This window comes from Crotalus tigris, unplaced genomic scaffold (genome assembly GCF_016545835.1).
Source record: "Crotalus tigris isolate CLP2741 ecotype Arizona unplaced genomic scaffold, ASM1654583v1 scf7180000023879.76400, whole genome shotgun sequence".
Taxonomy (NCBI): Eukaryota; Metazoa; Chordata; class Lepidosauria; order Squamata; family Viperidae; genus Crotalus; species Crotalus tigris.
The window spans coordinates 36,166-62,470 of NW_024100244.1; the positions used below are offsets into that span (position 1 = coordinate 36,166).

Below are 26,305 nucleotides of genomic sequence, written 5' to 3' on the forward strand. Positions count from 1 at the left end.
CCGTGCGCATGCGCGGGTGCTGGCGCGGGAAAAGTAACCCATTTACCCGGGAGTTGCCTATATAAGAGGCTGTGAGGCGTTTGGGCGTAGCTGAAGCCATCTTCTGTAAGCTGAACGCTGAATAAAAGAAACTGAGAACTCCAGCTGCTTCTCGTGTCTGTTTTCTCGCCACGGACTCAACACTGGCGACGAAGGTGGGATGCCTTGCACTACCTGGAAAGGAAGAAGTGTAAGCTTACCCAAGGAGTCCTGAGCGGCGGAAGAGGAACGGCGTCGACTCGGCAGCTGCCCGCCAATCCGGTGCGCATTCGGGGGTAGGCTGGCTGATAGACCCGTCTCCTGAAGATCCGAAGATGGCGAAAATCGGAAGGCTTTCGGAATTCGACGTCTCACATCCAGAGCGGTGGGAGTCCTACGTATCCAGAATGGAGAACTACTTCAAGGCAAACCAAGTGAGGGAAGATAGCTTGAAGCCGCCACCCTGCTTTGCGTTTGCGGCCAAGACGCCTTCGAAATCGCAGAAAACCTTGCAGCACCTGTTCCAGTAGAGTCTGTAAGCTACACAGACCTGAAGAAGCTGCTGAAGGAGCACTTCCACCCCAAGGTGTCCGTTATCTCATGGCGCCACACCTTCGAGCAGAGGGATCAACGGTCCGGTGAAACAGCCAAGGAATACATCGCCGCGCTACGGAAGGCCGCCAAGCCCTGCGAGTTCAAGGACCTCGAGGAACGACTGAGGGACCGATTCGTGTGCGGGCTAAGGCATCGAGAGCTACAACAGAGACTTTTCGCTAAGGAAGAATTATCCTTCCAAGACGCCTTAAGGGAAGTCACCGCAGAAGAAGCAGCAGGCGGCGCCGTCAAGAACATGCGGCCGATCAGAAGCAGTGCAGAGGGCGCGTCCGTGCACCAGGAAGACGTCCGACGAAACTCCGAGGAGGAGCCGGACGAAGAAGTCGACCGTCTACACCCCGCGAAGGAAGAAAACAGAAGGGAAGCTCTTCGGCTCCGCTCAAGTGCATCGGCTGTGGAGGTCGCCACAGGAGAACCGACTGCAAGTTCCGCTCCGCTACCTGCCGGGCATGCGGCAAACAAGGGCACATCGCAGCTGTGTGTCTGGGTCGACGAAAGGCACAACCCCAAGAAGAACGCCTGAAGGGTACCAGATTCCCCAGCCAGAATAGGGTAGGTTTTTGCGCTTCGCGAAGAAGCATCTGTAGGACAGGCACACACAAGCCCATGAAGAAAAAGCTGTCACTCAACGTGAAGCTACAAGGGGTTCCATTATCTATGGAACTAGACACAGGGTCTGCCCTTTCCATCATTTCATTGCATACATTTAGGAAGATTTGTTCCAGTAGTGGGACTAAGGCCAAGTTAAGGCCTTCTGATATTGTATTAACAGATTTTCAGAACTCAAGAGTGTGTGTTAAGGGGGAGGCCACCCTTAACGTGCAATACAAGAGTTTTGAAGGTCCACTAGACTTATTAGTAGTAGGGGGTGAACGAACGAGTCTCATAGGACTCGATTGGTTTGAGGCCCTGGGGATACACGTCACAGGACTCAACAGCTTACAAACACTCGACCTACAGGAAGTCTGCAAAGAATTTGCAGATGTTTTCAGCCCCCAGCTGGGCACATTCAAAGGACCACCCCCAGCTGGGCACATTAAAGCTAGACCCCACTGTCACTCCCAGTAGGATTAAAGCAAGAAGGCATTCGCATTTGTGCTGATTACAAATGCACACTCAATAAGGCATTGCAGCAACATGCCTATCCTGTTCCTGTGGTCAGTCACATCCTGGCCTCTCTCAAGGGGGGGCGTGTTTTTGCAAAGCTTGACCTAGCTCAAGCATATCAACAGCTGCCTGTTGATGATGATGCTGCCATAGCTCAGACTATTGTGACCCACAGGGGAGCCTTTAAGGTAAAAAGGCTACAGTTTGGAGTGAATGTCGCTCCTGGGATTTTCCAAAGCGTAATGGAAAACACACTACGAGGTATACCAGGGGTCTGCCCCTACTTTGACGATGTCTTGATTGCAGGAGACTCCACACACATTCTAGCTGAAAGGCTTAGGGCTGTCCTGTTAAGATTCAGGAAATCAGGCCTCAAGCTCAGAAAAGACAAATGCAAGATTGGGGTGCCTTCTACTGAATTTCTGGGATTCAAAATTGATGCTGCTGGGATTCATCCTGCTGAATCCAAACTAACTGCTATTTTAGAAGCACCCAGGCCAAAGTCTAAGGCCGAACTTCAGGCCTTCTTAGGCCTCCTGAATTTCTACAATTCTTTTCTTCCACATAAAGCTAGTGTAGCTGAGCCTCTTCACAGGCTACTAGACAAACAAGCTGTGTGGCTGTGGTCACAAGCACATGAGGCTTGCTTTAAAGAAGTCAAGGCCTTGCTCACTTCTAACAGTGTTCTTGCACATTTCAACGAGTCTCTTCCCGTGTGCATCGCTTGTGATGCGTCCCCCTACGGGGTTGGAGCTGTCCTGAGTCACCTCAGGTCTGATGGAACTCAGGTTCCTATTGCATACTACTCCAGAACACTGTCTTCTGCCGAGCGCAACTACGCTCAGATAGACAGGGAGGCTCTGGCTGTTGTTGCTGGAATTAAAAAATTCCACGATTTTCTATATGGCAGGCATTTCACGGTCTTCACTGACCATAAGCCTCTGCTGGGACTGTTTACCACACGTAAGCAGACTCCCCACATCATTTCCCCTAGAATGCTTAGGTGGTCTATTTTTTGTCTGCATATGATTTTTCATTACTCCACAAGCCTGGGAAAGAAATGGGCCATGCTGATGGCCTCAGTAGGTTGCCTCTGCCAGTAGTAGAAGCTGACCCCGCGCCAGCTGTCAACATTCTATCAATCCAAGCCTTGCCCGAGCTCCCTCTTAGTGCCAGGGATGTTACCGCTGAAACAGGTACAGATCACACACTTTCACGTGTCCGCTCCTGGGTCCTGTCCGGGTGGCCTGAGCACTGCCCTAGTCCTGAGTTTCAGAGTTTCTGGTCCAAAAGGAACGAACTGTCCCTTTCTCAGGGTTGTCTGCTTTGGGGAAACAGAGTTGTCATTCCCACCTCAATGAGGACTAGGGTCTTAGAATCCCTCCACGAGGGTCATCCTGGCATTGTTCGTATGAAGGCTCTTGCACGAAGCCACTTGTGGTGGCCTGCTTTAGATAAAGATATTGAGGCTAAGGTACACGCATGCCACCTGTACCAACGATCTCGCCCAGAGATGCCCCAAGCTCCTGTGCATAGATGGGAGGAAACACAGTCCCCATGGTCTAGGGTGCACATTGACTACGCTGGGCCCTTTCAGGGCCAGTTCTTCTTGGTCCTTGTTGACAGCCATTCAAAATGGCTTGAGGTTGTGCCTGTCTCATCCACCACCACTGCAAAGACTATTCAGGTACTGAGGGGGATTTTTGCTGCACACGGGCTGCCAGATGTCATTGTGTCCGACAACGGCCCTCAATTCACCTCCTCCGAATTCCAAGCTTTCTTACAGGCAAACCTGATTCGTCATGCCACGTCTGCGCCTTTTCACCCGTCCACCAACGGTATGGCTGAACGCATGGTGCGCATCGCAAAGGACGCCTTGAAGAGACTCACCTACGGGGACTGGCATCACAGGTTGGCTGACTTTCTCCTTTCTTATCGCACCACACCGTCCACTTCTACAGGGAGAAGTCCAGCTGAACTTCGTTGGGGGCGCCAACTTACTACTAGACTTGACCGGTTGCATCCGGACAGACTGCCTTCATCTACCTCACATCCTAGGGCACCTAGACAACTACTTGTGGGTGCCCCGGTTTGGGCTCGCAATTACGGGCCTGGTCATACATGGGTCCCCGCTTCTGTGTCCAGGATCACAGGTCCTCTCTCCTACGAGGTTGCCCTGGACAACGGTCGTGTCCTGCGTCGGCACATCGACCAACTTCGCTCTAGGCGAGACTTTTCTGATGAGACTCCTGGGTCTTTTCCAGGGGGGGAGGGGGACCCTTTGGAGCAAAGGGAAGGGCAAGAGTTACTGCCCATCTCCACTGAGGGAGCCACAAACGGCCCGTCCCAAGATTCCGCAATTGCTCCGAAAAGGAAGTCATGGAGCTTACCCACACAACAGGCACTCACGCCTACTCCAGCCAGGGAGTCACCCCGGGGGCATACTCACTTTCCACACACGTCACACAGCACTCCAGTCACGGAGGATACCCGGGGGCATCCCAACAAATCATTCCCCGCAAGAGAGCTGGCACACAATCCCCAAAGTTGGCCTGACCTTACCCCAAATCCTACAGGGGGTCAAACATACACAGAGCTAGTCGAGGAACCAAGTCCCGACTACAACACCCCTAGCACAAATCAGGGAACACCTGAGTTTTGGGAAAGTACAGAAACCCACAAGAGCCCGAGCACAGAATGGGGTTCAGGGAATGGACAGCCTCCTGACAGGTCTTGGACTGACCTAGGAGGTTCTACAGAGACGCCCAGCAGTGGCCATCACTTCAAGGGGCCCGAGGGTCTACAGCTAGGCAGGTCAACCATGTCACAAAGCAACAGAAGCCCTGGCCTGACGAGCCCGGTGGGCAAGCAAGCAGGCCAGGCATCGGGGCACAGTCCTTGGAAGACACCAGGGCACAATAGAGAGAACAGGCTCACGCCTCCCTCCAGTCAGGGGACTTATGCCAGTAACCCACAGCTAAGAAGGTCACAGAGAGCAAAGAAATCTCCTAAGTACCTAGAAGATTACATAACATTGCTGGCAAGGCAAAAGCCAGTAAACAGTGGGAGTACTGGGGAGCAAATTGTCGTATAAAATAAATGTTGTATGTTGGTAGTAGTTTTAGCCCGGGGGAAAGGGGTGTTATGTCCCGAGCCTTTGCAAACGGCTCGGGCGTTTGCAGGCAGTCCCGGGCAGGTGCAAAGCTGCCCGGGACCAGACAGGCTGTCGCCAGCGCCGTGCGCATGCGCGGGTGCTGGCGCGGGAAAAGTAACCCATTTACCCGGGAGTTGCCTATATAAGAGGCTGCGAGGCGTTTGGGCGTAGCTGAAGCCATCTTCTGTAAGCTGAACGCTGAATAAAAGAAACTGAGAACTCCAGCTGCTTCTCGTGTCTGTTTTCTCGCCACGGACTCAACAGTAAGGACCCACCCCACTTTGCATCTTAAGAAGACAGAACTCTTGGAATAATTCTTCCAACAGGAATCCTTTATTAAGAGAAAATGGTTGCAGGCGTTCTAGACAGGACTTGGGGTCCAAGCTCTCCCATTCAAGGTTTTAAGGGGTTCCCCACTAGTCCCACCCAATCACCCCCCTCTTCCAGCGACAGTTTCAGGCATCACAATCCCACCCCCTTTTCCTTTCTGCCGGCTGGATGGAGACTTCAAAGAAAACTACATGAAAGGCAACAGCTCCATTCTTATGGTTAGCTCTTTTGGCAATACCCACAATCAGCTGCTTTGAAGTGTACCGAAGGAAGTGAGGGCCATAAAGCCCCTTTGTTCACCCCTTCCCTTCATCGTATGGCAGAATCCATAGAAGGCAGAAATGGGGGGTTTTATAATTGATAACTAGGGATGAAATATAATTGGATTCTGACACTTTCTTTTAAATCCAGTCAGATAGTTAACTCAAAAGAAACGATCATATAATAAACAAAATATATTTTAATGAGAAAGATTACTTGCATTCACGCTGTGGTTGATGCTCCTGTAAATACATCTTTGTCCATCTTTTAGATCATCCCTTTAGGTAAGAAGATATTGCTCTTCATACCATCTTTATAACGACTCAGGCTCATTGTATGACCTTCCATGGCCCATGCTTCTTACAGACAAAGAGATTCCATGTGGCTTGTGTCCAGGAAGTCTCCCAATGACCTTTGGAACTCCTCCCACTGATCCATCCATATACCTAGCATTTAACCCAATGACTGCCAGACACTCTGATACTGCTCTCTAGTTAGGATTACATAGATCTATAGGTTCCATGGAGCTATACGTTCCAGAATACTCCCTGCTTGGAAATTTATATTTCCACTACTAAAATAGTAAAAACATAGCATCAGGGGATGCAATACTCACAGTTAACTAACTTGTGACTAAATAGGTAAAACTTGGTATCAAACATGCATAACTATAAGATAAATATAAAACATGCACAATTATGAAAAAGGCAAGTGTTACATCAAACAATGCATAAGACAATACATAATTTGAGGTTTAATCTTCTGGTTCAATCTTCATCACCAACGGGACCAAATTGGTGATCAACCTGGTACAAGTGTCTTTGAGTCACGACCTGACTCATGTGGCTTCACGATCTGGACCTCAGCTGGGCAAACTAGTTCATCAAGTGGGTGGGCCTGGTGCGCAAGTCCCATGGGCCAATAGTTCTGGTATGTAGTCTTGTCTCCCAGTGAGACAAGGTCTTCTTCCTGTGAAGGAAACTGGAACCAAATCTGGAACAGAAAAAACTGGAACCCAAGCTTCTCGGGAACGAGGGGAATTGGATTCACAGGATACTCAGGAACCGAAAAACCTAGAAAGACATAAACAGCTGGATCTGGAAACACAGGAACAGCTGGGGCTGAAGAATCAAGATCAGGAACATCAGGAAACTCAGGAAGAGCTGGAGCTGGAAACTCAGGATCAGGAACATCTGGAAACTCAGGAACAGCCGGAGCTGAAGAATCAGGAACAACAGCTGGAACTGAAGGGTCAGGAACAGCAGCTGGAAGTGAAGAATCAGGAACAACAGCTTGAGCAGAAGACTCAGGATACTCAAGAACCAAAGGGTCTGGAACCACCGGTGGAGTATTGAAGAGGGCTGCTACTGTTGTCATCAGGGTGAGGACTTCATGTGTGGGTGTCGCTGTATTTAATGACATGGAATCCATGAAAGGCAGTAAGTCCTCGCAGGCTCCTACAAGGCTAATTCTTGGGGTGCTGAGACAAGTGATCAAGACGATCAAAACTATGCCTAATTTCAGGTGTCTCCATTTAGACAGGGTTTTGAAGCAGATTGGTTGACGTTTACTGGGTGTCTGAGGTTGAAGGTTGGCACTTTGATCTGAAGCTGGAAGTGCATAATGTTTTGGTCTATGTGGCTTCTGTCTATTTGGACAGGCCAAGAGCTGAAGACTTTCTAGCCAGATCAGTTCTGTTATCTGTGTGGCAAGGTTGGGCCACTTCACTTGGTTAATAAAGTTCTTATTTGTTGGCACATGATGCCATTGTTCGGGGCTTAAGGATGTTTCAATCCTTTTCTCTCTGTTGCTTACATGGACGTAGAAGTGTCTGCTTTGTTTGCAGATGTAGCTTGACATCACCTTGCTGTCTGCGTAGAAGGTGGTGGACTGTAATTCAAGGCACAACGTCTTTGCTGTCAAGTTGGTCAGCTTTACAGCCAAAGTGGTGCCACATAGCTGTAACCTTGGTACGGTGTGGCCTTCTTGTATTGCAAGTCTCGCTTTCCCTAAGAAGACACTGAGACTGCAGCACTCCCCGCTGTAGACTCTGATGCATCTTATGGTTGCAAACAAGATAACGTAAGTGTGGCTCTCCCCGCTGTAGAGTGAGACGTATCAGAAGGCTGCAGTCGCCTTCGTAGACACATCTAAGGAAGCATACAATTCTTTCTTCTGCACTGTAGCGGGTGAGCTGGAGACGTACGTGCGCTGCACTTGCATGCTTTGGAGACATTTTGGGAGTACGCTCCATGACTCCCAGTCTTGGGGGCATTGTTTGTCTTGTTTGTCCTTTATGGACAAAGCTAAGTTGTTGTAATTGTTGCTTGTCTGGAACACGGTTGCTTCCAAAACAGTTTTGGTTGTTACAAGCGCGCGGTGTTCTAAGTGCGGTTGGAACACTGTTGCTACCAAAACAGGTTTGGTTGTCACAAGTGTGCAGTGTTGTAGGGGTGGTTTTAGGTGAGGTGCTGTTCCATTACTGGGAATGGAGATTTTTGGGATGTTCACCTGGGTTGGGATTTGCGATTGGTCGACACAAACCGTACCTCCTATGGCCCATCCGAATTCCGTTTTAATAGCTACTGGAGATCCTGGTGGACGTTTGATTCTTTCGTCGGAGCCAATGGACTCTGGGGCATCTCTTCCTACCATGAGTAGGATTTCAGCCTCAGGATCTAGAGGAGGGATTAAATCGGCTATGTGTGCTAAGTGAGGTATTTTTCTTGCTGCCTCTGGTGTTGAGATTTCGCTGCGAACATCTGGTAAGGTCTCCCATTCTAACACTGATGGTATCCGGAAATGTGAACTTCCATCTATCGCTTTTATGCGTAGACCAGTGATTTTCCTCCCCGCTGTGCGCATTGGTACTGTGCATGTATTTATTGCAAAATGCTTCAGTTCACCCGGGAGGTCAAAGAGGTCAAAAAAGGCGGGCTTAGCTATAGTAACTTTGCTGTGTGGGTCTAGTATGGCGTACATCTTTACGGCCCTCTCAGGTTTCCCATTGGGGTAGACTTTTGCAAGACAGACAGGTGAGCATGAAGGAGGGCATGAATCTAAAATGCTTTCTTTTAAATCCAGTCAGATAGTTAACTCAAAAGAAACGATCATATAAGAAACAAAATATATTTTAATGAGAAAGATTACTTGCATTCACACTGTGGTTGATGCTCCTGTAAATACATCTTTATCCATCTTTTAGATCATCCCTTTAGGTAAGAAGATATTGCTCTTCATACCATCTTTATAACGACTCAGGCTCATTGTATGACCTTCCATGGCCCATGCTTCTTACAGACAAAGAGATTCCCATGTGGCTTGTGTCCAGGAAGTCTCCCGATGACCTTTGGAACTCCTCCCACTGACCCATCCATATACCTAGCATTTAACCCAATAACTGCCAGACACTCTGACACACTGATACCTGCTCTCTAGTTAGGAATACATAGATCTATATGTTCCATGGAGCTATACGTTCCAGAATAGTGATGCTGGGTGAAGAGAGTTCAATAACAAGGGGATTGACTTCTTCTGTCCTTCAACATGGCCTCTGGTCTCCAGAGGCTGCTGTGTAAGGTCTCCCAGACCTATGAGGTTTGGTGCCACTCTAGGTTGATCACATATCAGTGGTGCTCCATGTCTTCTGACACCAAGGAAGCAATCAGCACCCTTGAATCCTGCCAATGTTAAGAGTAGGGCCTCTTTTATATCAGAGCTGCATCTATTAAACCTGAACTGGAGCTAATTTTAAAATTCCTTGTGCCTGGAGTGAAATTTTATTTCCCATTTTTTTCTAAAAATATAAAATTTGGGATGAGACTTGCTTAAAAGTATTAGTACTGCTTTATAAAACCTTAATAAGACCACACCTGGAACACTGCAACCAATTTTTGTCACCGTATCACAAAAAAGATGTTGAGAGTTTGGAAACCAATTAGAGAAGAGCAACTAAGATGATCAAAGGACCGGAGACTAAAATATACGAAAAACAGCTGCAGGACTTGGGTTTGGCTAGTCTAAAGAAAAGAAGAAACAGGGGAGACATGATTGCAGTATTCCAATATTTGAGGGACTGCCACAAGGAAGACGGCATCGAACTAGTCTCCAAAGCACCAGAGGGCAGGACGAGAAACAATGGTTGGAAACTGACCAAAGAGAGAAGCAACCTGGAATTAAGGAGAAACTTCTAACAGTGAAGACAATCAACCAGTGGAACAGCTGGCCTCCAGAAATCATGGGCACTCCATTACTGGAGATTTTTAAGAAGAGGCTAGACGGTCACTTGTCTGAGATGGTATACCGTTTCAGACAGATGGCTGCCCAGTCTTTCCTTAAAAACTCTAGTAATGAAGCACCTAAAACTTCTGAAGGCAGCTGTTCCACTGGTTAATTATCCTCACTGTTAGGAAGTTTCGCCTTAATTCCAAGTTGCTTGATTAGTTTCCAACTGTTGTCTTGCCTTCTGGTGCTTTGGAGAATAATTTGACCCCCTCTTGTTTGTGGTAGTCCCTCAAATACCAGAATGCTGCTATCATGCTCTTACTAAGGATTTATAAAGGGAAACTAAAACTTAACGTGATTTGGATTCCATCCCTCTGTTTACACAACCAAGGGTTGCATTAGCATTGTTGGCTGCTGCCACACACGGCTGGCTGATTTGCCCCCAAGCTGCAGAATGAGAGAAGCAGCGTCTCTTTTGCTCTCCCCCTTCGTAATTGCCCTGGAGGTGCTGTGAGGTCCTTTCTTCCCCCTTTCTCTCTCTGGGGTCCCTGCCTGGGGCTCAGGAGGAGCATTTCCCGGCCGTCATCGGATCAAGTGGGAAAGAAGCCCCAAAGGAAAGACATTCCTGCCTTGGCTGTGATCGGGGCTCGGAGGGGACACAACACCCACATTTGGGGCAGGGAACATAGTTTGAGAGAGGAGCGAGAGAATCCGTTGGTGCCAAAGCAGAGGCTCCTTCCCTCAACAGAGACGGAGGCCTCAGACACAACCTGTCCCCCATTTTCTGGGCTGCTCTCTCATCGGCCCCCAGGAAGAACACATGAACCCATAATGACCCCTAAGAAGTTCAGGAGTTGGTACATTCCAACCGCTCTCTGCCTGTCCAGAATCCCTCTATCCAAATGGTTCAGACCGAAGAAACTGCTGGAGAAGCAGAAAAACCTCTCACCTAATAAAAAATAAATCCAGTTACCCCAACTCCATTTCCAGACCTCCATCGAAATTCTCCCCTTTGCTGGCAGTGAGGGAAACGTGGGGGGGGGGGGGATTGCAATGCCTGGGATCTGGGAAAAGAGAAAATAAGTGATCGTGCTGATGGAGCGGACTGATGCTATATTTCCCGGGTCTTAACACCTAGAAATCTGCCGAATTGACTCGCCCGGAAGAACTGTGGGATGGGGTTGCTTGGGAACACTTTTAAACACGGAAGGGTGGGAGAGGATCCCCCAGATCCTGTCTAGGATGCCTGCAATCGGTTTCTCTGAATAAAGATCCCTGTTGGAAGAGACTTTCCAGGCGTTCTGTCTTCTCAAGATGGAAAGTGAGCTGGGTCCTTACAGGCCCCTGGGGTCAGGATATCAGCTGCCCATTGTGAGGTCATCAGGAATGCTGTGATGTCACCCCTGAGGGCAGATATATAAAGGCAAGCTTGAGGACAGGAAATCTGAGGCGAGTTGAGGCGAGGCGAGGAGAGGAGGGAGTTGAGTTGTATTGTGTTCTGTTGTGTTGGAGAGGAGAGTGAAGTGGAGGAGGTTGGAGAAGATCGGAGGAGAGCTAAGGAGAGGAGGGTGATATAGAGAGGACAAGATCGGAGGTGGTCAGAGTGGAGTTAAGGAGAGGAGAGGAGAGGAGTCGTACTGTGTTTAAGTCGAAGAGAGGAGAGTGAAGTGGATGAGATTGGAGAAGATCGGAGGAGAGCTAAGGAGAGGAGAGTGGTGTAGAGTGGACAAGATCGGAGGTGGCAGGAGAGGAGAGGAGAGGAGAGGAGAGGAGAGTGTGGAAATCCATCAAGTGAAGAGAAGAATTTTGCAAAGTTTGGAAGATTAGAAGATCAGGTAAGACTAAACCTTGATTCTGCAGATTATCTTTCCTCCTATTAAAGATAATAGGGTGTGGGGTAGAGTGGGGTGGAGTGGAGTGGAGTGAAGTGGAACAGAACAGAACAGAACAGAATAGAATAGAATAGAATAATAATTCTTTATATGTCCATGTACGATTGGACACCCGAGGAGAGATGGGAGCACCAAGGACCCCTCATTTCAACCCAGAGTTACAGACCTTCTCCTTTATTGGTAGGGTCTGCTTCCAGTTCTAGCCCTCACTCTTCACGGCAGGATGAGTCGCAGGCTGACCAAGTTGCCGTTGCTAAAGAAGAAGGACAGCAAGGAGTCCAACCTTCAGGTCAATCGTGACCAGCAGCAGTGGGACCGCCAGGTAGCCCATTTCTCTGGCTCCCACCCATCCACTTCCCAAGACGCAGCCACTCGGAGAACCACGCAGCTCCTGCCTCTGCTGGTGAAGTCTTCCGCAGCTCCAACGCAGGCCAGGAAGAGGGTTCAGCTTCCAGCGCTGGTGCTCCCCGACCTGGGCCAAAGGACAACCCTGAGGACCACTCCAGGGACTGCTCAGGCGGACGACCAGCAAGGCGAGAAAGAGCCCGTGGCCTTGCCAAGAGTGCCGGAGAGGGAAAGCTCTCAGAGGAGCAGCCTATCCCAGGGGAGAAGGCCTTCCAAGGCCCTCCTGCCTTTATATCCAGGTACACACAGAGCAGGGCTGGGCTATCTATGGAAGCAGCTTTGTCCTATCACATTAGCCCATCCCACTCTTTCCATCAGTCAATCAATCCATCCATCAATCAATCAATCAGAATAGAGCCAGAAGGGACCATTTGGGATCCAGAACATTGATTTAATAGGTCCCAGGACTTGATCCCGCCTCAGAGCTCTTTCAGGGTGTTTACCTACCCCTTGGGTATAGTTCTTTCTCTGTTTATTACAGAACAATCGAGTTGGAAGGCACCTCAGAGGTCTTCTAGTCCAACCCCCTGCTCAGGCAGGAGAGTCTATGCCATTTCAGACAGGGGGCTGTCCAGTCTCCTCTTAAAAACCTCCAGTGATGAAGGAAGTTGCTCCACTGATAAGTTGTTCTCACTGTTCGCCTTAGTCCAAGTTCGTTTCCCTCCAGGGCTTCTTCTCCTGCCCTTCGTGCTTTGGAAAATAAGGGGACCCCCTCTTCTTTCTGGCAGCCCCTCAAATACTGCATCATGTGACCCTAAGTCCTCCTTTCCTTTGGCCAGACCCAGTCCTAAGAAAAGAAGGACTTGGGGGAGCACAGTCCAGGAGTTGAGGGGCTGCCACAAAGAAGAGGGGGGTCAACCCAGCCCCTGCAGCCGCTCTTCCTCAGGCAGAGAACTTAGGCTACAGAGCCCCTCAGTCCAAGAAGGTCGGCCGGTGGGGTCTGGGCAGGGGGCCTTCTCTACCCCTGCTGCTCCTCTGTCAGGAAACCCTTTGCCCTCTGAGGGGAGGGGAGACCCCGTTCTCTTCGCCTTTCACAAAGCGGTCGAAACCTGGCTGTGTGGCTTTGGGTGGCAGGCACAAAGGGCCACACAATCCCGGGGCTGGCTGGTACCACGAGAGCCCCCCCTCCGCCTTTTTCATTCACCCACCTTGAACGATCGCCAGTAGTGATATACCAATATACAGCGTCCCCCCAGGATAGGGTCTCCTGCCTTCAGGATCCCTTCCAGCTCTGTCCTGTTCAAAGACCCTGGGATTTTTATTGCTTTGGAATGTCACAATGTTGTAATCTTACCATTTTTTAAAGAAAAAATGTCATCCTAAATTAATCTTAATATTTTATGGTGAATTTTATACGCTGCTTTATACGCTGATTACACGGCACAGTGTCCAGAGTGCCTCCCCGAGATGGGTGTCTGGGAACATGACCTATAAATAAATTCAGTCAATAGATTTCAGGCAAAAGGCACTTAGAGGTTGTGGTTAAGACACCCGTCCAGAAACAAGGAGGTGGTGAGTTCTAGTTCTGCCTTATACGCATGACAACGGGCTGGGTGACTTTGGGCCAGTCAAGCCAAAGGAAGGGCCAGGGCTGAGAGGATAGCAGTGTTCCAATATTTGGGGGGATGCCACAGAGAGGAGGGGGTCAAAGCCCCCGAAGGCCAGACAAGGAACATTGGATGGAAACGGATGAAGGAGAGAGTCGGCCTAGAACTATGGAGGAATTTCCTAACAGGGAGAACAATTAATCGGGGGAACGACTCCCCTTCTGAAGCGGTGGGTGCTCCATCCCTGGAGGCTTTCAAGGAGAGACTGGACAGCCACTTGTCAGAAATGGCAGGGGGTCTCCTGCCTGAGCAGGGGGTTGGACTAGATGACCTACAAGGTCCCTTCCAACTCTGTTATTCTGTAAAGGTTCAGTCACTTCAAAATGAGCAGGAAGATTTATGGCAAGCTGAAGCTCCCTACAAGAACCTGACCAGCTGGCCATTAAGGGGAAGGGTCCCTGTGACAACTCGCCACGGCCAACTTCGGTGGCCAACTAGCCGAGGGACAACTCACTGCGGGTTACATTAATATCACAGAAATGGTGGAAGAGAATCGTGAAAGAAAGGATGGCAAAGGAATGAAATGTGGACGATAAGAATTAAAATGATTTTTTATTTATTTTAAACAATGAAATTGAATTGTTATATTTTCCTGTGGCGAGTTGTCCCATTCCACAAAGGTCAGAAAGACACACATTCAACTTGGGCTGGATTTAGATCTCCTGCGGACGCGAAGGGACTTGTGACTAATGACGCCTTGGACCCCTCCCTCCCTCCCTCCCTCCCTCGGGCTCAGCCTGGTCTTCCCCTACGCACCCTTTTTTCTCCTCCTTTGGGGAAGGTTTGTCCCGTGGAATTGCCCATCGTCAATCCCAGTCTCTCTCTCCTTCTCAGAACTCTCCGACCAATGTTTCCAAACCTTCTGGGAGAGCAAGGAGCCCCTGAACGGCAGATCTGTGACAGAGATGTTGGAGCAGATGGATGAAAAGGAAATACTAGATACCATCCTGGAGCATCTTCGTCCCTCCTTGCATGTAAGCAGATTGGTTTGTATCAGGGGGATTCCAGGGGTCCATCCCAGAGAGGGTGCAGAAGCAAGGGCTGTCTCCGTGGAGATAATGTATCCCAAAGTGGACAAACGGGGTTGTGGAGAATGTGCTGAACTATGGGGCCTTTGGTGCTCTCTGAGCTGGGCTGTTTTCTTGCAGACGTTTCACGACCCAACTGGGTAACCTTATCAGTGCTAGTGGGTGTGAGGCTCGCTCCCTGCTTATTCAGGGCAGGCTACTGGGTATAAACAGAGAGCAAATGCCACTCCCTTCTGCTACTGATGATGTTGCCTAGTTGGGTCATGAAACGTCTGCAAGAAAACAACCAAGAGAGCACCAAGGACCCCATAGTCCTCCTCGTTCTCCACCATCTTCCTCCCACCTCTTTTCTCTCTCCTCCCTCCTTCTTCCTCCCCGTCTTCTCCTCCACTCTCTAAACCCTCTCCCTTGGAGCCCTGATGGTGTTCCTAGTTGGATCGTGAAAACTCTGCAAGAAAAAAGCCCATAGTTCTCATTGTCCACCATCTTCCTCCTCCTCCTCCTCCTCCTCCTCTCTGCAAACCCCACTCCCTTCTAGCACTGATGTTACCAGTGATGTTACCTAGTTTGGCCCTGAAACATTTGCAAAGCTCAGAGAGCAGCAAAGGCTCCACAGTCCTCTTCCTCCTCCTCCTCCTCCTCCTCCTCCTCCTCCCCATAACCCCTCCCCACCCTTCTAGCACCGATGATGTTACCTTGCTTGGCCCTGAAACATTTGCAAAGCTCAGAGAGCATAAGGGCTCCCCAGTTCACAACCCTGAGCTGCAAATAGTCTTTTCCGTCTGCTGAACTAACCTCAGTTCCTGCCTGCGCAGCCAGCCAGCCAGCCAGGGGGAGGGAGACTGGAGTTGTACAGGGGGTCCTTAACCTACAACCTCAACTCCGCCCAGGTTTTAGGGGGCTGAGCAAGACATTTTGTAAGTGGGCTTTGTTCCCATTTGACGACCTTTGAACCCCTGCCAATGTTCAGTTAGTCACAGGGTTGTTAAGGGAATCGGGCTCCTCCCTTGACTTTGCTGGTCAGGAAGTCGCAAAAGGGGATCACGTGACCCAGGACGTTGCAACCGTCACAAGTACATGCCAGTTGCCAAGCATCCGACTGTTGATGGCATAACCGCACAATGGTCATAAATGTGAAAAACGGTCAGAAGTCATTTCTTTCGGTTGTACATTATTCCTTATAAATAAATGGCTGTAAATCAAGGGCCAGCAACCTCTGGAGACGGGTTGTTTGCCTGTCCTTCCAGTCAGAGGAAGCAGATCTAGGGTCTTCATCCGGACAAGCGTTCTCACAATTTGTGGCAGAGATTTTCCAACAGCTCCTCTCCAAAGCTGCCTCAGCTTCAGCTGACACAACGCGGGAGGGTCCTTCTTACGTGCCTTGGCTAGAAAAGTCAAGTAAACTGAGGCAGAAGGGAAAGGGATGCTTTCCTTGGAAACACACAAGAGAGCCCGTTCCTCCCTCTGCTCCTTCGCTTTGCCTCCATGCCTTCCTTCTTGCTGCCTCAACAGATCTCTGCAGGCCCCCAACTGCCCAGGAGGAAAACGGATGGACTTCCCTCCCTCCAGCAGAAGTCTGCGCTCCGAGAAAGTCCTTCCCATCTCTTGCCTCAAGAGAAGGTAAATATGCTGAGATTTTCCCCTTGGGGGGGGCACAATTGTCCTAGACACAACGCCAACACAATGCCAACTCATTTCCTTCCAATGATTTAAAGAATTATTTTCATTTTTGTCGTTCACATTTCATTTTGTCCCTCCTTTGGCATCGTTCCTTTAATGATTCCGTTCCACCATTTCTTCGAGATTAGACAGACTAATGAATAGTAGCATAACAGAATTGGAAGGGACCTTGGAGGTCATCTATCCCACCCCCTGCTCAGGCAGGAAGCCCCATGCCATCTTGGACCCATGGCTGCCCAGTCTCCCCTTAAAAACCTCCAGTGATGGAGCACCTGCAACTTCTGGAGGCCAGATTGATTGTTCTCACTGTCAGGAAAATTCTCCTTCGCTCTAGGTTGCTTCTCTCCTTCATTAGTAGCTGACCACACGGTGCCCATTTCTGAGCGTAGTTTGTCCCCCTTTTCCTTTTCCTGACCCATTGGTGGACCTCCCTGCAATTCCCTGACTCTTTTCCCAACCTTCAGATTTCGCTTTACAAATACTACGGGGTGAAACTACGCAACTCGAGACAGAAAGACCTGGTCAAGGAACAACTGAAAAGTCTTCTGGGTTTTTCATTTCAAGAAGAAACAGACAGAGAAGTGAGTGGAAGTGGGGTTTCTGCAGGGGCTGAGCCCTCCAACTGTGTGGGGCCCTTGGTGCTCTCTGAGCCGGGTGGCTTTCTTGCAGACCTTTTGTTACCCAACTAGGTCACATCATCCATGCTAGAAGGGAGTGGGGTTTGTGGGGAGGAGGAGGAGGAAGAGGAGGAGGAGGAGGAGGAGGAGGAGGAGGAGGAGGAGGAGGAGAACTGTCTTTGGTGCTCTCTGAATTTCATTTTTTTTAAAGACATTTCATTACCCAGCTAGGTAACATCATCCGTGCTAGAAGGGAGAGGGGATTGCTCTCCTTTTGCAGGTGGTTCTCAACTTACGGCCACAAGTGGGATTGGTATTTCCATTGCTAAACAAGGCAGTTGTTAAATGAATTGTGCTGGGTTTTGTGACCTTTGGGGCTATGTTGTTTAAGTGAATCACCGCAATTGTTAAGGGAATCCTGCAATGCCTTTTTTATATTCGCTTTCTTCAAGGATGCTCTAACTTGGAAAAGTCACAGAACAAATGGTTGTAAGTCGAGGACTGCCTGTATTTAATTCCTGTCCACCCTCCCAAAGCTTGGAAGGAATAAAAAGAAGGGTGCAGGTAGTATGGCAGTCGTTTAGTGACCATTGAAAGTTAGGACAGCACTGAAAATGTGACTTATGACCGTTTCTCCAACTTACGGCCGTCGGAGCATCCTTAGAGTCACCTGACCAAAATTTGGATGTTTGGTTCCTATTTGTGACGGTCGCAGTCTCCCAGGGTCACCTGATCCTCCTTTTGCGGCCTTCTGGAGAGCGAAGCCAGTGGAGAAGTCAGAGGCACTTAAGAATTGTGTTACTAACTGAACAACTCCAGTGACTCACTTAACAACTGTGGCAAGAAAAGTCGTAAAATGGGGAAGAACTCCCCTAACAAATGTCGTGCTTAGCAACAGAAATGTTGGGCTCACTGGTGGTTGTAAGTTGAGGACTACCCGTATATTAACAATAATAAGACGATAACATCAGTGACTCTTCTTGACCGAAAGAGGTTGATCCTTTTTCCACTGGCTCATAAATTTATTCCTAGAGAGGCAGGAAGAACAAGGTAGGCAGAGGGTGAAGGACTGGAGCTGGGTCTCCACAGGGAGGCTCCAAGCGTCAAGATGGTGGCCACAATGCGGCAATTGTTCCATCCTGGGACTTCAAACTTGGCGACTTTCAGATTTGTGGACTTCAACTCCCAGAATTCCTCAGCCAGCACTCTGGGAGTTATAGTAATAATAATACTAATAAAGTTGGAAGGGACCTTGGAGGTCATCGAGTCCAACCCCCTGCTCAGGCAGGAAACCATTTCGGACAAATGGCTGTCCAGTTGAAGTCCCCAAGTCTTAAAAGTTGCAGGCTGGGGGATTCTGGGAGTTGAAGTCCCCGAGTCTTAAAGTTTGGAGACCTCTATTTTTGACCCATGGACCACTCTTGTTTGGAGCAAACGACTCCAGAATGTGGCTCACCTCGAGAGCAAAGAAGAGGTGGCTCTTGCTTAGCCTTCGTCACAGAAGCAGCCTGCAATAAAGACACACGATGACGGGTCAAATGTTGAAATGTCCTAATTCGCACGCATCGCTTTGCTTAGGGAATCTCTGAAGCCATCGGAGTGGTTGCCTTTTGCCATCTTCCTGAGATCCTGGTGGCCCTGAGGCAGGTTGGCCACTTTGTGCGTGCAAAGAAACCTGCTCTGCAAGAAGCCCCCTTTCAGGTAAGGCCCGAGATGGGCTTGCAAGGTCTGAGACTCAGGACAGAAGAACGCTGGGGGATTCTGGGAAGGAAAGTCTAACGTGTTACCAGCGCTGGGAGGTGGAAATTCTCCATCTCCACCTCCCGGAGGGCTGTTTTATAACGCTAGAGGAGGTTATGAGTTGCCCCAACAAACATCTCCAGTAGACCCAGAGATGCTTTTTCAGAAGGCAACTGGACTTTGTTTTTCCTTCCTTTCACTTCTCAGCCAAGAAGCTTCTTCTGTTCTGACTGAGAAGGGGATTGGACCGAGGGATGATGGAGAATAGTTCTTATCGCCTCATCCCTTCCGGTGGTTGATGACCACTTCCTGGACCTCAGTGTGGAGGTGGGAAAGGGACCCCAATTGGAGGCCAGACATGTGGACTTCCCAAAGACATCCAGTGGGCCATTTGGGATCCAGAACGGTGATCTAATAGGTCTCAGGACTTGATCCAGCCTCAGAGCTCTTTCAGGGTGTTTATAGACCCCCCCCGGTACAGTTCTTTCTCTGTTTATTATACAACAAAGAACGTAGATAGAACAAGCGAGTTGGAAGGATCCTCAGAGGTCTTCTAGGTCCAACTCCCTGCTCAAGCAGTATATCATTTCAGCCAAATGGCTGTCCAGTCTCTGTTTGAAAGCCTCCAGTGATGGAGCACCCACAACTTCTGGAGGCAAGCTGTTCCACTGGTTAATTGTCCTCACTGTTGGGAAGTTTCTCCTTAATTCCAAGTTGCTTCTCTCCTTGGCTAGTTTCCATCCATTGCTTCTTCTCCTGGTGCTTTGGAGAACAGGTTGACTCCCCCCCCCCCCGTCTTTGTAATCACAGGACCCACACTCTTGTTTTGAGAGACAAATTCGCACAGCCGTGATCCTGTGCTATGGCCACGCAGCCCTGGGAGCCCAGCCAGAGGACCTGATGCCTTTAGCGGAACACATTGTCTCTGAGATTCTCTTCCAGTATTGGACCAGGAACAAGGTAGGCTGGCTTCCACCCTGGGCTTCTCTTTGCCCTTTTCTCAGAAAGGTGGGAGTCATGTCACCAGTCTTCCCGCTGAATTAAGATGGAAAAAGAACCCCCTGTGATTATTGTCCAGAATCGCCTCTCATTATTTCCCCTCTTTATTGCGAGAACAAGGACAATCTGGAGTCCTTAGCTGGGTTGCCTTCTTGCAGACATTTCATGACCCAGCTGCGTAATGTTATCAGTGCATTGTGGGAAAGGAGGAGCAGGAGTAGCAGGAGGAGAAGGAGGAGCAGGAGGAGAAGGAGGACGATAGAGTCCTTGGTGTTCTCGGTTTAATTGTTTTCTTGCAGATATTTCCCTACCCAACTAGGTAACGTTATCAGTGCTAGAAGGGAGTGGGGTTTGCTCTCCTTCTACATACGAGTGGCTTGCCCTGTCAATGCCGGCAGGACTGTTGTTTTTCTTCTTCATATTTCCTTGATCTATTGTTTACCACTGAATAGTTTCTCTGGTGTTAATCACCGCTTATCTGGGTTTGCATTGCTAGTGAGGAAATACAAGGAATGTCTGAGGAAATCCAGCTGGCTCGCAGAGCACCACCCCTGAGCGACAAAGACCCCCCTCTATTGAATTCTCTGACTGCCCATCTTAGAGGCAGAAGAGAGTAGAACGACAGAGTTGCTTGGAAGAATCCTGATCTCTGGATCAGCAGGAACCCTCCAGCCCCCAGTTAGGCCTCTAATTCAGATTCGCCCCCTATTCCGATTGCAGAGTAGATGTTTAAATGCTAGTTGTTCATTTATCTATTGGAAGGTCAAGCCGCCTTTATTACACTCAAGGCAGCGGACAAGCATAATATTCTTCCCTCCTTCCCCCAACAACCTTGTGAGGTAGATGGACTGGCCCAAAGTCTCTCAGCTGGCTTTCATCCTAAGACGGGACTCGAACTCACAGTCTCCTGGTGATTAGCCCAAAGTTACCCATCCAGAACTCGCCATTTTGGGTGACGGCACAAAGTCTCTCAGCTGGCTTTCATCCTAAGATGGAAGAAAAACTCAGAGTCTCCTGGTGACTGGCCAAAATCACTCAGCCATCTTTCATACCTAAGGCGGAACCAGAACTCAGAACGTCCAGGTGATATTTTGATTGGCAGCCCCTCAGAGTTCAACAGAAGGTGGTTGGCTGCATCGAGGTTTAAATCAATCAGTGCTTCCTTCTGGTTTCCTCTAACCCTCCGCTATCCACCCTGTGTAAGGACCTACCCGACTTTACATCTTAAGAAGACAGAACTCTTGGAATATCTCTTCCAACAGGCATCTTTATTAAGAGAAGATGGTTGCAGGCGTTCTAGGCAGGATCTGAGGAGTTCTCTCCTATCCTTCAAAGTTTTAAGTGTTCCCAAGTAGCCCCCACTCCACAGTTCTTCCGGGCGACAATTCCCCCCCTTTTCCCTTACTGCCAGCAAAAGAGAGAGGAGTAGATGAAAGGCGATGGCCATATTGTTATGGTCAGTCCTCTTGGTGAGAATCAACATCCAGTCCTTTTGAAGTTTAAGGAAGGAAGTGAGAGCCATAAAACCCCCCTGCTCATCCCCCTCCCCCTTCGTAGTATGGCAGAATCCAGAGAGAGCAGAAATGGGTTTTTTCCATAGTAGATCACTAGAAATGAAATATAATTGGATTCTGCCTTTTCCAGGATGAAGCCTTGACGAAAGCGTTCCTGACGTCCGTGATCAGGATCACCAAGGCTCTTGTCCAGACCAAGAGTCAGGATGTCCATTTACCCCACAAATCTGAACTGGCCCTCAATATAAATGTAAGTGGGGGGACAGGTGCTCCCGGGACAATTTATTTCGGAAAGTGAATTTGGATGGAATTCTATGGAATATAGCAGGTTCTCCTCGCCTGCCATTCAGCCCCAAATGGTTGTTGCTAAGTGGGACAATTGTTAAGTGAATTCTGCCTTATTTTACGACCTGTCTTGCCACCGTTGTTAACCGAATCACAGCTGTTAAATTAGTCACATGGTCGTTAAGTGAATCCGGCTTCCTCGTTGACTTGGCATGTCAGAAGGCCACAAAAAAGGGGATGACGTGACCCAGGGACACTGCGACCGTCATCCGTATGAACCATTTGCCAGGTGACTCCATTTTGACCAGGTGACCATTAGGGAATGCTGCCGTGGTTGTAAGTGTGAAAAGCCACCATCAGTCACTTTTTTCCAGTGCCGTTGTAACTTCACATGGTCCTTAAATGGGTGGCTGTTAAGTGGAGGACTGTTATGGTCTATTTGGCCAAGGGTGGCTAGGCACAGAGAGGTTCTCTCAAGTGGGGTGAGACACTGTGCAGACGCCCCCCAGGGCAGGAGCTCTCGGTGTGCATGCGGAAGCACAGAGGGAGCAGGAAAGGGGAGGAGGATAGCGTGCAGACAGACGATGTGGGGAAAGCGAGAGAAGGCAGGACTGTAAGGACCAGGTGTTCAGCAGAGGGAGGGCACAAGGCAGAAAACGCTGTGTGACTCGTTGCCCCAAAGGTGCTTTTTCAGGAGAAGACGTTTCGCTTCCCCTCCAAGAAGCTTCTTCAGCTCTGACTGGATGGTGGGGAACGGAGGGGTTTAACTGCCCTAAGTGCAGGCTGGTTGCCAGGTGACCCCGAGGAAGACTCGTCTCTCGGAACTTCGGATCTGGGTCATAAGGAGTCCTGGAGAGATCTGTCACAACTTTAAATGGTGGCTAAGTGACCAGTTATAAGTTGAGGACCTCTTGTATCAACCAGAAAAAGCATAGGGGTGGGAATAGAGCCAGTTGCATGGTGGCCATATCTCTGGAGCTTGCTCTGATGTGTTTCCTCCTCCTCCTCCTCCTCTCAGGAAGTCATTGAAAATGAGCCCGTGAGTCCCTTGTCCGTCAGAATTCTTCATCAAGCGATCATCGCAATCACCTGCATGACGTACGTACCGGCACCGCCCTCACCTTATCACCAGGGTTTGTAGGAACCGGGAGTTGGACCCCGTTATGGGATTTCCATGCCAAGTCCCCAGGCTTTAGAGCATGCGTGGAATTAGCAGGTCAGTCCCAGAATTTGGAAGGGTGAACAATTTGCAGGCTGGCCATCTGGGCAGTTCAGATCTGGGAAACAGGTGAGCGTGCTGATTTAGATGTGAGGGGTCCTTGGTGCTAACCAAGAATAGAATAGAGATGGAAGGGACCTTGCAGGTCTTCTAGTCCAGCCCCTGATCAAGCAGGAGAACCTATGCCATCTCAGACAAGTGACTGTCTAGCCTCTTTTTAAAAATCTCCAGTGACGGAGCGCCCACGATTTCTGGGGACAAGCTATTCCACTGGTTAATTATCCTCGCTGTCAGGAAGTTTCTCCTTAATTCCAGGTTGCTTCTCTCTTTGATCAGTTTCCAACCATTGTTTCTCGTCCTTCCCTCTGGTGCTTTGGTGAACGTGACCCCCTCTTCCTTGTGACAGCCCCTCAGATACTGGAATACAGCTATCCTGTCTCCTTAATTCTTCTTTTCTTTAGACTAGCCAAACACAAGTCCTGCAGCCGTTTTTCGTATGTTTTACTCTCAGGGCCTTTGATCTTCTTAATTGCTCTTATCTAATTTGCTTCCAAACTCTCAACATCTTTTTTGTGATATGGTGACCAAACGTGGCTGCAATATTCCAGGTGTGGTCTTACTAGGGTTGTATAAAGCGGTACTAATACTTCGCGTGATCTTGATTCTATGCCTCTGTTTATACCACCCAGGGTTGTATTTTTGGGCTGCTGCTGCATACTGCTGGCTCATGGTTAAGTGATCGTCCACTAGGACTCCAAGGTCCCTCTCACAGTTCCTGTTTTTAAGCCAGGTCTCGCCCAATCCGTACTTGTAGCTTTGATTTTTCCTGCCTAGATGTAAATCTCCACCCTGAAACTCATTTTATTGGATAGGGTCCATTGTTCAAGGTTGACTCAGCCTTCCGTCCTTCCGAGGTCGGTAAAATGAGGACCCAGATTGTTGGGGGCAATAGGCTGACTTTGTAAAACCACTTAGAGAGGGCTGTAAAGCACTGTAAAGCGGCATATAAGTCCAAGTGCTATTGCTCTGTCTAGTTTAATGAAAAAAAGGTCTGGGGGTGATACGATAGCAGTCTTCCAATATTTGAGGGGCTGTCACAGAGAGGAGGGGGTCAACTACTCTCCAAAGTACCTAAGATAAAAAATCAATATATGGAAACCTATCAAAGAGAGATCCAGGAGAAATTTCCTGACACTGAGAACAATCCATCAGTGGAACGCTTTGCCTCCAGAGGTTGGGGGTGCTCCATCACTCCAGGTTTTCAAGAAAAGACTTGACAATCATTTGACCAGGATGGTATAAGCACCATCAAAAAGCAAGGGTTGGACTAGAAGACCTCCAAGGTCCCTCCTAGCCTCACGAGTCTACGATCTTCTCACACCCCCTCCTCTTTTCTTGTCTTTCATCAGTCGTTTGAAGCCTACATTGAACACTGAGGTGATGTCTAAGTTGGTGAACACAAGCATCCAGAAGGTGTTTTCCCTGCCGGCTATGACCATGACCAAAGTGAATGCAGGTAGCCCAAACCAGTCAACCTATACTCAGGTGAGCAGTCCAGATGAAGCAAAGCAATATGAGATCCATCTGGACCTTTGGTGGGAGGACGAGGTGAAACATGAATCAAGATCTCCTCAAAAGCTCTGAATCCATCCATTGAGCCAAATGGCACCTTGGCCTGTCCCTTCATCCCTGGCCTTGAAAGAAGGCTTCCATTTCTCATTCTACCTTTCTTGATAGGACTAGTATTTTTAACTTCTAAACATCTCCATGGTCTTCCTCACCAGCTTTTCCTCTCTTCCTTCACTACTACTACTACTTTCTTCTTCTTCTTCTTCTTCTTCTTTTCTTCTTCTTCTTCTTCTTCTTCTTCTTCTTCTTCTTCTTCTTCTTCTTCTTCTTCTTCTTCTTCTTCTTCTTCTTCTTCTTCTTCTTCTTCTTCTTCTTCTTCTTCTTCCTCTTCCTCTTCTTCTTCTTCTTCTTCTTCTTTGTTCTGGTTGAAGTGTCTTCTCAGGACCAACTCCCCATCTTCCCCTTTTGTGCCCAGACGAAAGAAGGGCATACGGTGGTGCAGAACAACCATGATCTGCATGCATTAGCTATCATTCCTAGGTCATCTCAAAGAACCCTCAAGAAAAGGTACAACTTCTCTGACCTGAGTTTGATTCCTGCTCACTTTGGGGACATATCCACGACAGCTTCTTGGCCACAAGATGGAAGGGCAAAATCCTACGATGCAATTCCCAAAATAGAAGCAAAGCCCAGATTGTCTATTTGTTCCTGTTGAGATCCTAAGGAAGCTGCAAGAAAAGACTACATGGACATGGTGGATGTCCAACCTTGGCAACTTGAAGACCCTGGACTTCAACTCCCAGAATTCCCCAGCCAGCATGCCACAGTGGGACACCCCATTGTGGAAGAGCACAACTCCTGATATTGTTGATGCTGATAGATTTCCCTCCCAAATCAACTAGATCAACCATTTAATCAGAATTATTTCTGAGGGACAAAGATTTACAGGAGGTCCTTGACTTACCACTGCAACCGAGTCAGAATTATGACCATAAGTCATTAGAGTCATAGGTTGAGGCACTAAGTGGCCAGACGGGATTTTTTGGCAGTTTTTGCAGTGGTCATGAAGTGAACGCGGCAGTCATTAAGCGGACGCTGCAGCTATTAAGCGAACAACATGGTCGTTAAGGGAATCCATTAGGCCCAATGGGTATTTCTTGTTGGAAGCTAGAAGCAAATGCCCAAAACCAGCAATAAAGGTCAAAAAACGTGGGACAAGGCAAACAGCTGTAAAGGCGAGCCAGCACCCAAAATGCAATCATGGAACCTTTGAACTTTAACTTTGAAATTCTTACTTTGAAATTTGGTCTTAATGAGAGATTGTCCTAACTTTAAATGGTCACTAAGCAACTGGTCATAAGTCGAGGAGAACCCATACTACTCCCATGTAGCTTGTTGAAGCAGCCTTTGTTTTCTCCTGCTTTTTCCACCAAGGGAGAACTTTGTAACCTCCCCAAGGGGAGCTGTAGAAATTCAAAAACTCTACCCATAAGTCAGATAAAGAATTCTGTCCAGCACTATATCAGGGCTAGTCTTGATAAAGCTAAGCGAGGTCAGGCACGGTTGGGTCTTGGATGGGCAACTGCAACTAGTCCTCAACTAACAACAGATCATGTAGTGACCGGTTGAAGTTACAACGGCATGGAAAAAAGTGAGGTCGCAGCATCCCAGGGTCACCTGACCCCCTTTTGCGACCTTCCGACAAGCAACGTCAATGGGGAAGCTTGATTCATTTAATGTCCGTGTGACTAACTAAACAACTGCAGTGGAAAGAAAGGTCGCAAAATGGGGCAAAGCTCACTTAACCATTGTCTCGCTTAGCAACAGAAATTTTGGGCTCAGTTGTGGTCGTACGTTGAGGACTGCCTGTCTTTGAATATCCTAGAATTGCAAGGAAGACATTCCACCTCTTAGTAAACCTTTTGTGGACGACAACATTACGGAAGTCCTTCTGTTCCTCGCTCTGAGCAGAGAAAGCATTTCCTCTGGCTCTTGAAGAAAAAACGGCCCTGCAAGATTGGCCGCTTCGTTTCCTGCAGAG

General features: G+C 48.8%; 1 protein-coding gene across 1 annotated transcript; it reads left to right on the forward strand.

The window, feature by feature from the left end:
• Nucleotides 1-16,011: 16,011 nt before the first annotated feature.
• Nucleotides 16,012-24,466, forward strand: LOC120298433 (maestro heat-like repeat family member 5). The gene is made up of 7 exons (XM_039322199.1): nt 16,012-16,261; nt 16,786-16,902; nt 18,517-18,639; nt 19,489-19,638; nt 21,322-21,441; nt 22,495-22,574; nt 24,105-24,466. The coding sequence occupies exons 1-7, from the start codon at nt 16,127-16,129 to the stop codon at nt 24,337-24,339; spliced, it is 960 nt and encodes a 319-aa protein (XP_039178133.1). The 5' UTR covers nt 16,012-16,126; the 3' UTR covers nt 24,340-24,466.
• Nucleotides 24,467-26,305: the final 1,839 nt, after the last annotated feature.